The sequence below is a fragment of the Harpegnathos saltator genome, unplaced genomic scaffold, assembly GCF_003227715.2.
Source record: "Harpegnathos saltator strain DR-91 unplaced genomic scaffold, Hsal_v8.6 scaffold15, whole genome shotgun sequence".
Lineage (NCBI taxonomy): Eukaryota > Metazoa > Arthropoda > Insecta > Hymenoptera > Formicidae > Harpegnathos > Harpegnathos saltator.
Genome location: NW_020229928.1, coordinates 303,852 through 319,927, shown reverse-complemented (window position 1 = coordinate 319,927; position 16,076 = coordinate 303,852). Strand labels below are relative to the sequence as shown.

The window sequence follows — 16,076 nt, the reverse complement described above, 5'->3', positions numbered from 1 at the left end:
AAAAAAAAAAAAAAAAAAAGAAAGAGAGAGAGAGAGAGAGAGAGAGAGAGAGAGAGAGAGAGAGAGAGAGAGAGAGAGAGAGAGAGCTTCAGACTTCGAGTAATTCCTCGCAGACAGCCGATTCAAGATGAAGTCCGCGTCGGAAGTATCAGGCCGCGACTGTTCACATAAACTTAGTTTCATTTACATATTAAAGGTAAAAGAAAAAGAAACATTCGGTTCAGAATGCAATTATCTTGTACAATGTTCTTTTTCTTGTGCGGCGCCTGTTAGCAATGTATGGCAAAGAAGAACGAAAATTTTTTGAGATTTCTACGCAAATAAATAATAGCTTATAAATTTAAAATATAATAGTTTATGATCATCTTCGATATAATTTCAAATTCATTTAAAAAACATTTTAAAAAAAATAAAAATCTCTTTTTCTAACATAATTTACTCTCCTTATGAATCGCGCCTAATATATTTTGTGTTACAAGTTTGGTATTACAGTTTACATTTATTTACTTTTTTTTATCCTATGGATTTTAAGAAGAAAAGTTTGTCTCTCAGTTGCTCGCTTAAAATATATTACAGTTTGATAATTTAAATTTTGTAAAATACGATACAATTCTTTCACTCGATAAGTGAACTAAGATCGACAGACCTCGCGCAGTAAATTGTGTGACATTCATTGACGTTGGAAGAAACTAAATATGGTTTGAAGTAGTTTTCCGACACGGTAACGTTCTAGTAATATTAACTAGTTTTTCCATTTCGTCATTTAACTGAGTTTGCTTGTGTTCCGACGACGTTTCTCTATTCTTTTCTTTTTTTTTGTAAAATGTACGTCTTCCGCGGAATATTTGTGATTTTAGGCTACTTTTACACCGATGATTCATATTCTATTTCTATCGAATTTTTATCACACGATATATTAACAAAAAATGAAATTTATCCGACTTTGACCAGCTCATTCGTCCAGAAATAATTTAGCAAGATTTATATTTGAGAAAAAGGGATATCTCACTTTCGGAAAGACTCGTAAATATCACAAACATAAAAGTAAATCTCAAGAAGTTTGTAGAAACTAATAAAAATCTGGTCGTATCTAAGTCGAAATTTTGGTTCCATTGATCCTATTATCGGAAATATTATCGAACTTGAAAAATCAATGAAGAATATCGAGACATAACATCACAGACTAGACTATGCTGTATACCCTAACGCTGCAAAGAAGTAATCAGTCACGAGAGAGAGACTTAATAATTCTTTTTCCTCACCTATTTTGAATCTTCAAATGCTATTGAAATATCCAATATTGATAAAAAATAATAAAAAGATTATAAAAGAAGAAAATATATATGTGTTATTTTATTTACCAACTTACTAATTAATCTTCATTAGATTATTCAATACTTACTTGTCGCATATATTCTATCTACAGTTAAGTTAATTACAATATTAATATGTTATTTGCTGTAGTTAAAAATAAAAATTAAATGTAGACTACTTGATAAAACTAATGAATAAATTGGTAAAACTATTAAAAAATAAACGAATGTTAAAAAATTCTTAAATAAGTTCTTTATATGTATATTAGTATCAACATGAAAATTCAACACTAGAGGGATGATAAAATATTAAACGATCTTTAAATAAATAAATTCTTTTTTAAGTCTCAACAAAACAGCAACGTGTAATTACTTTACTAGCTTCAAAAGATAATAGTCAGTAGTGTTGTACTTTGAGATTCTTCACTGTGTAACTCTCCAAGTTCAATGGAATTTGCAGGTTCAACGTAAAACGTAGAACAAGGATTTTGATTCAAGTTACGACATGTCGATGATAGTCCTCTCGGGAAATGCTACAATAATTAAAGAGATTGAACGGATCTTACAAATCACGCGTAAGGCGTGGAAAAAAGACAATTGGTCAAGATAGAAAGTATCTACGAAGTATTTTACAGGAATAACAGGACAAGTATATATGCGACTCGAGCTATTTGATGTGCCAATCTAAGTAAACTATTCCTCAACATATTGAATCGTCATTTCCGCTCGTCTAATGTACGACATATATACATACGTCTATTTGTACTACCGAACTGACACTCGGCTCTCATTCGTAAGCGTAATAAAATCCATAAACCAGCTCGCAGACGTTGTTCGCGATCACGAACTGCCCCGTAGCTTAAAATTACAGAGACTTTTGAAAAACACAATCGCCCGCTGTAGCTTTCATTCCTCAGCCGGTGTCTGTGCTCCCCCGCTGTCTTCGCGATTACCGCTGCCTTTCTGTTCTTGCTCCTTTTGTGCTTTGGCTTCTGCATCTGCAGACAAAGCGTCATCACAATTTATCGATATTACTAAAAGGAAGCGCTATGCATGTGATTGCTTGCATAGCTGCATGCATAGATACGAACGGGACTTTTCTAACCGAGAAATTAGGATTAGAGTTTTTACATATTGTGAAAAATTGGAAAATCAGAAATCCGTCGAAGGAGAGATTGACCGCGCTTACAGTTGGAAAAGATTTAATCAGAACGACAACGTACCTCGAACTGCTTGTTCCTTCCAAATTCTCTTGTTATCTGCGAGGCACGAGATCCAAGGTTTGTTAATTTTGAATCTTCTACTTTCTTCTCCCGAACCTGTAACATCATTATTATAGAAAATTGTTTTGTGAAATAAAATTCTTCGTCAATTATTCAAAAACTCGTAAAATCTCACTATTACTAGGCTCTTCGCCGGTATCCTTAACGTTTAGCGGCGCTAGAACGGTCTCCAACATGTCACTGCACACTTGCATACTAGGCTCGACGATGAATTCTATGAATCCTATTTGAGATTCAGCCACTAATGTATTATTGCGATCGCAGAGAGGAGAAAACGGCAAACCGAGTTCTCTCTCTTTGTCGCCTTGTCTAAAGAACTCCTCCAGAAGTTGCATCGTCCATCTGCACGTTAAAAATTATTGAATCAACATAAAATTAAAATTAAATTAATATGAAATACAAGTATTGAATCGAGTACGTTGTCCATCCTAGGTACATTCCAATTAGAAATTACGAGAACTATTATGAATATATTGTTCATTTTTCATTCGTAGGAACGAAAATCGAAATAAAATTTTCATTTCAGTTTGTGATTATTTTTTTATCACATTTGAGAAATAAAAATGTTGCGGAGACATTAATCTGGTATATCTGTGAATAAATTTCCAAATTTCATCGAAGCTGTGCAAATAAGGAGAATTTATTAATACTCTTCGTAAGTACAAAGTTTTACCTGTGATGGAGATCCCATCTTTTAGCGGGATGGGAAATATCACAACAATGGAGGACCAAACTAACGGCTTTGCTTTTATCTACACTCGGCTCCGCCAAACTTAATAGATTCTTCATGTTCTTCAACTGTTGAAAGTGAAAACTCATGTCGGTAGCGAGAACCATGTCGATCACGAGCGATCGAAATTCTCGAAATTCTTCTCTTGACAAATTCTGCAATATGTTGCAGTCATCTTCGCGAAGTATCCTGAAATATATAACAGTATTGGCAAATTATATAACTATTTCCATTTGATCTCGTTACAACGCATCTGCGGCGATAAAAGCACAAATGTTAATTGTGAACATTTATTAAAAAAATTATAAATAATAAATAAAATAAAACAAAATAATAAACAAAAAGAATTTTAACAAGTTATAAAAATTAATTCCATGCATATAATAATTCTTTATTTATTGTATTGATATTCAATACAATAAACATCTCTTTGTATTAGCAGTAATCTTTAAACTACTGGACTACATATATCGAAATTTTAGCTATCTACGAACACTATTCAGAAGAACAATCGATATCAACAAATGGGATTTGCACATACCGGAAGCTGGCCGAGATGTGGTGATTTTCCAACACGGCACGGTCGTTATACAGAAGCGCTGTTTCGCTACCGGACATTACATGGAAATTGTTTGTGGTCCCAGTATGCTCATAATCATGAATAATCGCTGCCACGAGGGTGGCGAAAATCTCGAGATCAGTCAACCAATGCTGCAAGGAGTAATATTAGTTTGAGGCTTTCTCTCTCTCTCTCTCTCTCTCTCTCTCTCTCTCTCTCTCTCTCTCTCTCTCTTTCTCTCTCTCACTCTCTCTCTCTCTCTCTCTTCAAAATAAATCACAGGAACACTAGATGTCTACATAATATCTTTAAAAAGTATTCACCATCAAGCCTGTTTGACAGAGGATGTGATGCATCGTTTGCGCGACATCGGCAGCGTGAAGGTTGTTGTGATACGGGTTACGATGCCTACAATAGCCCTCTTCGACTCTTCCGAGAAAACATTCCAAAACTGCAGGAGGTACTTTAAACTTGTGAATCATGCCGTATCGATTGAGAAGATCGTAGCCTAGGTATTTCACCGGCGTGCCCAGCGCGGCCTCGTTCAAGGAAAACACATCGAACGACCAGTCGTCTAAAGTCTTGAACGGTAAAGCGAGCAATTTGAACACAAAGCTTTTCCTATAATAGATATCGATAGATCGAGCTTTAATTCTAATTACAACCCTTTCAAACGCACCGGAGTCTGTCAAACTAAATAGTCAAATCGTTACTAACATAATTGCTTAATAAAAATCTAGAACTGTAATTAAAGTCTCTCCGAGGTGTAACTAAAATAATGAAAAATCCAGGACGTGTACATATTACTCTGAAATATCTCTGCGATTAGCTTTCGCTTTTGCAACTTTAATCGTTTCCGCATCATGTGATACATACCACTCTCTCGCTACCCTGAAACCCTCTCATTAGCCCGCAAAAAGCAAATACTCCTGATCGTCCGATTGCTAAAGGGAATTACCTTGAGTACTTTCACGACTTCTTGCGGGAATTGCATGAGGGCAGTGTTGGTGACCCTTCTGTAGATCCGATCGACAAATATGCCCGCGCGGATAGCGTGCGCGACTGAGCGAAATTTCGGTTTCTCATCGGCCTTCCGCCTAGTAGTGGCCAACTGCCTCGTAAAAGTCGAAGCCAGCCATTCACGCACTTCTGGTGGCACTGCGTCCGGCTGAACCTCCGACAGCTCGTCGTCTTCATCCGCCAGTCGCCTAGAGGAAATTGTAAAATACGACGTTAGATCGACGACGTACCGGCATGTACGTGCGGCACGGTCAAAACGCCTACCTTCATTACGCTCGATCAGTATCGAGCCGAGACGCTCGATGTCCTCGAAACTGAGCATCGTGGCTCGCTAAAGAACCCGCGTTTTCAGGCTCGCTCTACACTCGTTGTGGAATGAACCGAACTAATTGCTTCTAGATATACCGCGGTCGCTACGTTATTTCGCAGCCAATACGTGGTGATTTTGATCAAGTATATACAAACTGCGAATTACGTCACATGAAAGTCGCCTAACTCGCCAAGTACGATCACTTTTTTTCTGTTACGAGTCGCGTCGATTTTCCCGATCGTCGCGTTCGTCAACGGTAAGTGAAGGTAAAAAGCAAGTCACGATCACGTTGCACTTATATCACATCAAGCCTTACGTTTTGTAAAGGAGGAAAATCAATAAGAGCGTTTTTCTACTTCCAGAGGATTTTTAAAAAACATTTTTCTTGTGTTATATAATTACTAGGAATGTTAAAATGTTAAAAATAACTATAAAGTGGAATTAATAATAATAATAAGAAGAAGAAGAAGAAGAAATAATTAGGAATGTTAAGTTTCATGACTAATAAGTGAATTAATAAAATATTTTCGCTCATTGTACCTGTCTGCCATCATATTAACATTCAATATTTCAAATCATCAAGAGATATTGAAAATAGTATAGATGCTGCCCATTATTTGTCCTACTGGATGTATGAAGAATCGTCAAATTCTGAGCATCATCATCAAAAGATACTTAAAAATTATGATCGTAGTACCTGATGTGTCAAAAATAAAAAAATAAAAATAAAAAGCAAAATAAACAGAAATTAAAACCTTTACAATATTAATATGATCACAACTTTGGCGCGGTGTAGAGGTTTAAATCTGCGAGCAACAAATAGCGATTACTTATTTATTATTGGCACCTACATGTCAAATATAATAAAAATTTAATTCTTTCACTATGGGCTATATTTATTTTCACCTTGGAGACGATATATGTTGTAGTTTAAAATAACATTAATTGATATGATGGCAAAGAAATATAGTGAGCAAAAATTTTATTTTATTAGTCCATTTATTATTAGTCATGAAAAAGGTTTAGATATCATAGATATCATAGACTAATAATTTTAGCTCTGTGAATCGAATTTTTTTCTCATCTAATAGTTATTTTTAATATCCCTAATAATCATACAACACAAAAAGAATTATTTTTTGAAAATCCTCTAGGGTCAGAAAAACGCTCTTACTGACCCTCCTCCTTAGGGCATGACACAGACGAAGGTTTATCTCATTCTAGATCCGTCAAGAATAATTTTACAGACAAATTATCTGCGGTGTCTTTAAAATATTTCTCGGCAGACAATTACTTTTATATGAAATTATCTTAGATCAGATGTGCGGATGCTATTCTATTGTTCTATGCATTTGTAATAAACTCGCTAAAAAGAATTCACGCTCTAATTGTTACATACATATATATATATATATATATATATATATATATGTTGACGACGGATTCAACTAAGGGCACACCAATCACATCAGTTCGGCGAGACAATGCGAGATTAAATGTGCGATTTAGACAACGGATGGAATGTTGCTTTAAGAAACAGTGAGAACAGGGGGAACGTATGTTAATATAAAAATCAAACGTTTCAAATAAACCGCTACGGTCTTCCGAGTGTGTTTCTTGATCTCGATACTCAGTCCGATATACACACAATCACAATAATGATCGATTTAGTAACTTGAGCGAAGTTGCGACAGTCAGATCAGTCGTCTTGGGAAACGATCTTTGCGGGAGTCGTGCCAATATTTCGACGTAATAATAATAGCACGAACATTAACGCTAAGTCGCAAAATGCATCGTGATCTCGTTTGATGGTAGTACATTACCGATATGTTCAAGAATCTCGAGTACATAGATCGTACAGAACGCAAAATGACCGAGAATTGTGAGTGAAATCTAGAGATCTAGAACCAATCGACATCATTAACAACAGTACCGATAGCAATGACAACATTATATCGCACGTATTCAGCAGGCTACGGAGAGTAACATTTAACGTATTTGTGAGACACTTCATACGCAGCTTACAAATTACGATAAATGTAATTAGATACCGACATATTTATTCGTGACACGAAAAAGCTTTGTGCGCATCTATATGTCTGCATGCACGTTGTATGTTGCCAAAAATCATATCGTGATGTAGGATATCTTAGAAATATATCATGTGTTTTCTTAATAGCAAATTTTATGATAATCTCACGCACGGATCGCTCTTTCTCTACCGATTAGCAAGCGTAAACTTCGCGAACGATGTGTCTATAACTTTTAACTTTCGTGCATAAGATTATTGTTCAAAAACATTTATTTAAGAGAGAAATGATATTATTGCGATATAAACGAAAGATGAAGGCTATTGCGGAATATAACAGTAAAGTCCCAGTGCAGTAACATGTTCATATATCGATTTCTCTTTCTCTTGCTGCGCAATGACATGTTCAAATGTCTCTAATAGTGCTAAGGATAACAGTAAATATGTCTGCGATCCATCATTAGCTTGCTATGAAAATTTATCACGATTTTTACGATTAACTTGCTACAAAATTCGTCCATATCACTTTAAATTGGAGTTGGGAATTAGATACACATTTCAGGTAGATTTCTGATGTGATGGCTACTATCCTCATATTACCGCTCCAAAGTCGTACCGTCGATCGTGAGACATTTTGCCTCAGGAACGTTCCAAACAAGAAATATGCTAGAATCGTACTTTTCATCAAAACGTTATCAAAATATATTTTTATTCAATAATTTCTATTTTCTACAAATTATTATTTTAATTTATAGAAAATAGATAAATTATTATTTTAAATTATAGGAAATAAATGAGTTATTTTTCTATAAATAATTAAATAGTATATTTTTTATTTACAACATATTTCACACACACACACACATACACACACATACACATACACATATAGAATACGTTACAAATAAAACAATTTAGTATTTAATTATTTATGAAGATAGAAATTATTAAACAAGAAAAATATTAGTTATCGCATTATATTAGGCTCATCGCATTAGGCGCTTAATATAAGCGCCCGCATGTGACGATGAGTTGCGCCGTGCCTGATTATCTCGTGTATCTGATTTGTAATCAAAAGAAGTAATCTGTAATAAGTAACTACTTATTTTTATAACTCAAAAATTAAATTTCGGATAACATTTTACAAAAGAAAAAATTGTCTTAAGATTCCTTCACGAACATGTCATTACAAGGATAAGTTGTTCTGAATCACTTTATATATATTTATATTTATACATACTATATATATGTAGTATGCAGAATAAAACGAAATATTTCAAGTAAACATTATTAATTCTGATGAAAGTTATTCAAACAAAAAAATTATATCTCGTTCCATTAAAAAAATGAGGGACCTCCCTTTGGTCCCTTAGGTCCCTTAGTTCCTTTAAAACAGTGCTCGGAATTACTTTCAATTTTCAGGCGACTTTTGGAAATTTTCTCCTACTTACTTCTGCATGCGCGCTGATCATAAATCTGACAGTCGCGCTCCCCGTCTTAGGACTGTTGACATTATAACATTTAAGAAGCACTTACTAATAGCTGTAAAATTAGCTATAATTACAGTTATTGTCTATAATGTTAACAGCCCTGAAGCAGGGAGCACGATTATTAGATCTATGATCAGCGGATATGCGGGTGCAATAAGAGAAAGTAAGGGGAAGTAAGTAGGGGGAAAATTCCTGAAAATCGTGTAAAAAATGAAAGTAATTCTGAGCACTGCCCTAAAAGGTTCCTTCAAAAATCTTCTTACGCGTCAAATAGTCAGCTATGTTCTATTTAATGTAAAAAGAAATTCAAGTCTATAACACACACACACACACTTCAGCGTGTTTCGGAGAAAAACAAACATTGTAACAAATAATTTAGCCCACCATGTGTGTGTATATGTGAAATAACGATTTGGTAGAAGCATATTTCTTATATAGAGACATTCTTATAAAAGGCAGAGCATCTCACATGTCGGCCGTTTGGCCATTGAACCTAGATAGATAGTAAGAATATAGTTGATGTCATGTTCGAAATTTGTTTAAAACGTATATCTATTCCCACCGCTGCTTTAAATCTTAACATTCAGCAATTTTCTGATTATCGATTACTAAGCCGTTGATATCATGCAATGCTCACTGGAAGTGACTGGAAGAACATCGCCAGGCATCCTGAAACGCTCCTCGCGATACGCTTCAGTGAATTGTTTCATACAAGCCAGAGCGTGCGGCTTATCATGCATAGTGCGCCTAGACGGCTTCGCGAGACAATGCACAGCCCAAAACGCAAAGTGCAAATATGAGCGTAATGTCGTATGCGCCCATTCCACAAATCACGCTCAGAATGTGATAACTTTGAGCGAAACGAACCTACGTCGTACACCCGGACGACACGTAGCGGCTGATTCCACACGCTCGGCGTCTCTATAACGTGAAACACGAAGGAAACATATATCACATTAAAGGTTTCACATCGATCTAAGTGTCTCGCTACGAACAAACATCCTTGGCACGCCCGCTGCGTGGGATGACTCGAAAATATCCCTACTTTCTCTGTCGGCTCTCGTTTCTGCGAAACCAACGCAGTTACCACTAGCTTCCGGGCGGTAGTCAGCTTTTTCCGGGTGTTCTCCCCAGAGTCACTCCCACGCATCATGGCGCCCCGACAAATTCGCAAGGGATGTTTGCACCGAGAGGATCCGGCGATAAACGTCCTACGTGTACATGCACCCATCTCGGGCAAGAACAGTGCGGGCGAGCTAATAAAAATCAGTTTGTCGATTGTCGTTAGAATAATGCGTGTTACGGCAGGCAAACATGTCCGACAAATCGAGAGAGAGGGGGAGAGAGAGAGAGAGAGAGAGAGCAGGTTACACCTAGAAAGAATCTAAAAGTAGGCTAAACCAAAGGGGAACGAGAGAATAGGCAGACAAGAGTATGTCCATGCTGTGTCCGTAAGTGTCGTTTCATCCTTCGCGGCCGAGTTTCTCCTCTTATTATCTCGTCTCGATGAGATTGGTCATTTGATCGGACTAGCTCAATATGCGATCAGGACACGGGAATTAAATTAAATGAATCAATAGGTACACACGACCTAGAGTGGCTGATGTTTTTCCTGTTACACTATGTCCGATTACTCATTTGAACGCCACTTGTTACCGGATCTCGCGTGTCGCGAAACAAGTATATATATGTGTATGTTACATAATGTCTACATGATAAGATCTATATGATAAAAATGCATAACGATCAAATATTGTCGAGCAATTTGACTTTTTCACTATATGTCAGACAAGCTTATCAAAGGAAGAACGACGCACGATAGCTACATTGTAATACGTTTCAATTTCTGTACGCTTAGACTAGACTAAATAGAAACATATATGAGGCAGCTATGTGTACCGACTAGAAGATAACGTAACATTTACTCGTTCCATCTATGAATCTACGATACGATCATCGCGTTTTACGAAGGAGAGCGACAATTCGGACAACGGAAGTACCGAAAAATTTTCAAGGATAAGTTCGGCCGACACCAGAGAACGAAATATAAAAAATATAAAATTCCGCCTATTGATATTTTTTACGCGGATTAAAACATTCGTTTGAGAGAACTCGGAGTCAACCATAAAGATTTTAATTACATTTTTTATTTAATGTTTAAAAGAGATAGACTAAAATAACTGTCAATATTGTTGTCGTTTCTCTACAGAGCTGATTGGCTGTCAGTTGCGCGATTTGTGCGAGCAAACTTCATATCAGTGATGACTATTAACAGCTTGACATTTAGCGGTCGAACGAATATCGAGAAACGTTAGCTGGAGAGCAAATAATAAAACATTATAAAATATCACATGTGTATGAAATAAAATAGTGGAGAACAAATAGCGGATTATATTGCGATTCGTTGAACTTTCGCACGAAACCAAAAACTTTCAGGGTACATTTCATCTGCTGTTTACACATTATTCATCTCCAAATCGTCGCGCACGACGACTAAGGTCCCGAGTTATCGTCATTAGGCGACTGTTATCTCCTGTTATAATTGGCTCCGAATTCCCCTAATTACTAAATCATAGCAAATTCTCCAACCCTCTACAGGATAAGGTAACCTTTATTGGATGTCGATACTCGGCAGCGGCATTCTGACATTTAACGACATTCGCCGATATTTTTAATTATTCGACGAACACACGACAAGTAAAGATAATGTTTGTTCTGCGCTTTTCTTTGTGAAAAATGAAATTCGTTCGTTCCTCTATTGCCTTGATAAGTTGAGTATATATATATATATATATATATATTAATACTGCGTAAATAAAAATAAACTCAAAGTAAAATCCGAGCTTGTCGCTCACCGCCGCGATCCCACCGCAACGATCATCCTCAACTTTCAAAACGCGCAAACGCAAATCATTCGGCAAAAAGGACGACAAAGAGCGTCGACGGCATGGATACGGACAGCGGAAAATCTCAACGAAGTGGGTATAGAAGTGACGAATATAGGAGGACGAGTTGCAAGTAGGGAGAAAGGAAAGGAAGAAATCAGGGTCAAATCTGAGGTTGGGAACAAGGGGGGTCGTAACGGGGATTGGAAATGTGAATGTTTCGCAACCTTGCCCACACGGGGGTGCGAAGTTTCCGTTTCTGGGTTACCACCGCGTGGCCCTGTGGTCCGTCTGGGTCCAAGCCTCCCCCTAGGGATGAAGACGTCAGGCCCGCCCCCCTACGTGATGACCGAGCGCACTCATTCCCGTCTGAACTCACCCTGCGGTAGTGCTTGTTAGTTCATGTGTAAAAAAAGATCAGGACAATACAAGATTATAGTTTGTTTCTTTGCTCTCTCTTTTGTTTTTTTCTTTCTTTCTTTTACTTTTTCTTTTTATTTATTGTCTTTTCTCATTCTGCTGTTTTTATTTTGCGTCCTCAATAATCCACTGCGCCCTTATCAACGAATCTTCTTTTTCACTATAGTACGCTGCTTAAAAATCTAATAGAACAAACAGTGAGGGGAAAATAAAAAAGGATATATGTGTGTTAAATAAATAAATAAATATATATATATTATATACTATATATATATATATATATAGTATATATATATATACACACGAGGGTCATGCTGAAAGTTTTTAGGTACTTAAAATCAGGAAGCCCTATAACAATAAAACTCAATACGTTTGAAAGAATATTCCTTCCACTAAATAATAGAAAATTTAGATTTATTGGTTTAGAAAAGGGAGGTAGAAGAGCGTTAGTTAGCTTGGGTCTGTCAATCGACTGCAATGGAGTTCGAGAGACGCGATTTTTGTGCCATGACTTTTTATGATTTTAAATTTGGTTTAAATTAAGACCAATGTCGTAGGCGTTTGGTGAAGTATTTTGAGGATTCAGCTCCATCACGTACTACAGTGTTCAATTGGTTTGCCGAATTTAAACGTGAAAGACAAAGTCTTAAAGATGAGCTACGTTCTGGGCGTTCTTACATTGCAACGGACGAAAATATTGCTGCTGTGAAAAACCTAGTGAAAGAAGATCAGCATATCATATATAGGGAAATAGAAGTGACCCTGAAGATCGGATCAACCGCAATGCAGACGATAATTAAGGATTATCTGCATCTCACAGAGATACAATCGTTGAGTGCCACATCTGCTTATGTTTGAGCAAAAAAAAAAGCGGATCGATTAGTATCGTCATATGTTACAAAAGTTTAGAGAAAGGCAAAGTAAAGACGTTTTTAATACCGTAACAGGTGACGAAACTTGGATAACTATGATCCAGAAACAAAGCAGCAATGAACAGTATGGTGTTTTTAAAAGGAGCTTCCATCATCAAAAGTGCAACGAGGACGAAGCGTAGGGAATATTATAATCGTATCTTTCTTCACAAAGGCAGACCATATAACTGTTCCATTAGAAGATCTATTCATTATGACAGCAAAGTGGTACGTTACGCACTGCCTTCCGAAAGTTTTCGAGGCGTAGACTTCTGCACATCCAAGGTCGACACTCCACTATTTCATCCTTCATCACGACAATGCACGACTTCACCTAGCGGCGAGAACTTTGAAGCTTTTGCAGAAAAACAAGTTCGGGTCCTATTTTATCCTGCCTATTTTTCAAATTGGCTTGCTGCGACTTTGCATTGTTCCCAAAAGTAAAGAGAAAACTTGGTCGATTTGAAACATCAGAAGAGGCATTTGCAGCTTACAATAAGGAACTATCAAAACAAAAGTAAAATATATAATGACTGGGTTTTGAGAATATACAAGTGTATTCATGCTCAAGGAAAGTGTTATGAAAAATTATAATATGTATTGTTTAAATAAATTCATTTGTTTAAGAATGTCTAAAAACTTTCGGCATGACCCAAATGTATACATATACAGGGTGTATAAAAAGTCCCGGGACCCCTGAATATCTCAGAAGGGTTACGTTTTAGAAAAAAAATGTTAAATATGAATGTTGTAGAGCAGAGCTGGAAACGATCTGCACATTTCGGGCGAAATTCAAAAGGTAACACCCGTCCCCCTGCCATCGCTCCGCGCTCAGTGGCCGAGGCGACGATCGCGGTGCGTTCAGGTCCGTCGCTGTATAAGAAATCAGCTGGAGTATCGCCCTCGTGTCATATTATCATTAAAATTTTTTCCTCGTTTAATAATCACATTAAAATATATATATTTATATGTTTTATACATATATATATATAAATAATCAGTAAATATATCGAAAATGGCGTTATCTGTAAACAAACTGATATAGTTTTATGTCCCCTTTAAAACCATGCAACTTTTGTCTGAAATATTTTTCCGTATCTTCCATATTTTTCGAGATATTTGTCTGGGAGATTTAAAATGGGATACCCTGTATGTATCAGGTGTACAAATAAGTTTTAAAGTGTTTTTAAGACAATGCAAAACGTATTTGAAAGAAAAGAACAATACATTTATTAATCAAAATATGCGCCGTCATTATCTATCACCTTCTGCCATCGGTCAGGCAGCTGACGGATTCCAGCAGTAAAGAAGTATTCGTCATGCGACACGATGAAGTCGTCACCTATTTTTGCAGTTCGTCAAATGTCTGGAAGTGAACTGAAGACAAAGCATTTTGCATGGATCGGAACAAGTGATAGTCTGAAGGGGCTATGTCGGGACTATACGCCGGGTGCTCTAAAACTTCCCAGCCAAGCATCAATAATTCCTTGACTGATTTTGCAACATGCGGTCTGGCGTTATCATGGAGCAATTTCACGGGACGCAATCCTTTGCCAGTAAATGGACATTTTCGACTAATTTCCTCGTTCAATCGCAGCAATTGTTGCTTGTAGCGATCAGCAGTAACAGTTTCACCCGCAAGAGATCATAATACAGCATACCCTTGATATCCCACCAGATACGTAACAAAACTTTCTTCGAGTGAATATTGCGCTTCCTCTTGATGTCGTTGACTTGACCGGGATCTACCCAGCGTTTTTTGTGTTTGGGATGAACCATACCCACTTCTCATCGTCCGTCACAATTTTCCACAGAAAAGATTTCCTACGTTTTTTCTTTAACAGATTCAAACACTTCATGACACGCTCATCTTTGTTCCTCTGACTCAGTTCATATGCTACTCATTTTCCTTCTTTGTGAATCTTTTCCGCGATTGCGTGTAGATAATTAGAAATAGCTTGTTGAATTACTCTCATTTGTTCAGCAAGTTCTTTTTGCGTTTGCGTGGAGTCTTCATCCAGTAATGCTTGCAATTGCTCATGTTCAACCTTCTGCGGGGCGCTGCTAACCTCAAAATCACCAGCTTTAAACGGCCTGAACAAAAATTTACATATGCTTTTCGATACGGTATTCTCCTCAAGAACAGAACATATCGATGCACATGCTTTTACAGCACTTTTCCCTTGGTGAAATTCGTAACGAATGCAGTGACGAATAAATGCTTAGTCGCTTGCCTACCAACGTTTAACTTGGAACGTTTCTTTCACCTACCAATGTTTAAAAATTTAAGTTTGAATGTTAAGCCAACTTCTGCGTCGTTTTTATTACTCTGGACCGGTTATAGTCACGTGACAAAACCGCAGGAGAATTTCTGCTTTGTAAACCAGTAGTATATGTCACACAATAAACGCTTTAAAATTTATTTATACACCTAATATATATATTTCGACATACTATATGTATGGTTGTGTATGTACAGAGTATTTCAAATATTGACTAAACTTTAAGAGTTGACTAAACTTTAAGAATATATTCTACTCACTGTGTAAAAGATGAAAAAAATTGTGTAAACATAGACCTGAGAATATTTCCTTTCCAAATTATAAACACTTTGTATTTAAAACAAACAATATGTTTCGTATCAACATGTCATGCATTATATTTTATTTACCTTCTATAAGAAGTAAATAGTTTAGATAGGTCTGTTTAGAATTGAAGTCAATCTATATTTAAGTGTTTAAGATTTAAGATAGTGTCAAAAGATGGCACTTTATTCTATATTCTTACTAAAGTTTATCGTAAATAAAAAGTGTTTTCAACTTGGAAAAGAAGTATTTCTGGATACATATTTACATGACCTTTTTTTATTTTTACAATTAATGGAATATGCTTTTAAAATTTAGCCACTTATTTCTATTTAAAACATTCTATATGTGTATGTGTCTGTTGTGTGTGTGTGTGTGTGTGCACGCGCGCGCAAGTGTATGTGTATATGTGTATATGTACAAGATATCCCAGAATGTCTGTATCAGCCGTTTTTTCGAAAAATTCACATTTTCTTAAAAAATATTTCCTACAAGAGTTGTAGTATTTTGAGTGACACATTATACGGTAATATTAGTAAGA

At 36.4% G+C, this 16,076-nt stretch overlaps 1 protein-coding gene across 9 annotated transcripts in view; it reads right to left on the bottom strand.

The window, feature by feature from the left end:
* Positions 1-1,632: 1,632 nt before the first annotated feature.
* The window catches only part of LOC105180927 (calcium/calmodulin-dependent 3',5'-cyclic nucleotide phosphodiesterase 1), a 215,567-nt gene continuing 201,123 nt past the window's right edge, over positions 1,633-16,076 (bottom strand). For 5 of the 9 annotated variants that reach the window (XM_025296615.1, XM_025296614.1, XM_025296616.1 and 2 more), the window contains 9 exons: positions 11,847-11,999; positions 9,602-9,655; positions 4,844-5,093; positions 4,209-4,466; positions 3,868-4,037; positions 3,270-3,515; positions 2,712-2,938; positions 2,537-2,632; positions 1,633-2,311 (listed from right to left, as the gene is read on the bottom strand). In XM_025296615.1, coding sequence (XP_025152400.1) covers positions 2,220-2,311; positions 2,537-2,632; positions 2,712-2,938; positions 3,270-3,515; positions 3,868-4,037; positions 4,209-4,466; positions 4,844-5,093; positions 9,602-9,655; positions 11,847-11,999 — 1,546 coding nt within the window. In that variant the 3' untranslated portion in view covers positions 1,633-2,219. The remainder of the gene's footprint in view (positions 2,312-2,536; positions 2,633-2,711; positions 2,939-3,269; positions 3,516-3,867; positions 4,038-4,208; positions 4,467-4,843; positions 5,094-9,601; positions 9,656-11,846; positions 12,000-16,076) is intronic. The other 4 variants (XM_025296612.1, XM_025296613.1, XM_025296617.1 and 1 more) reach the window with 3 other exon arrangements.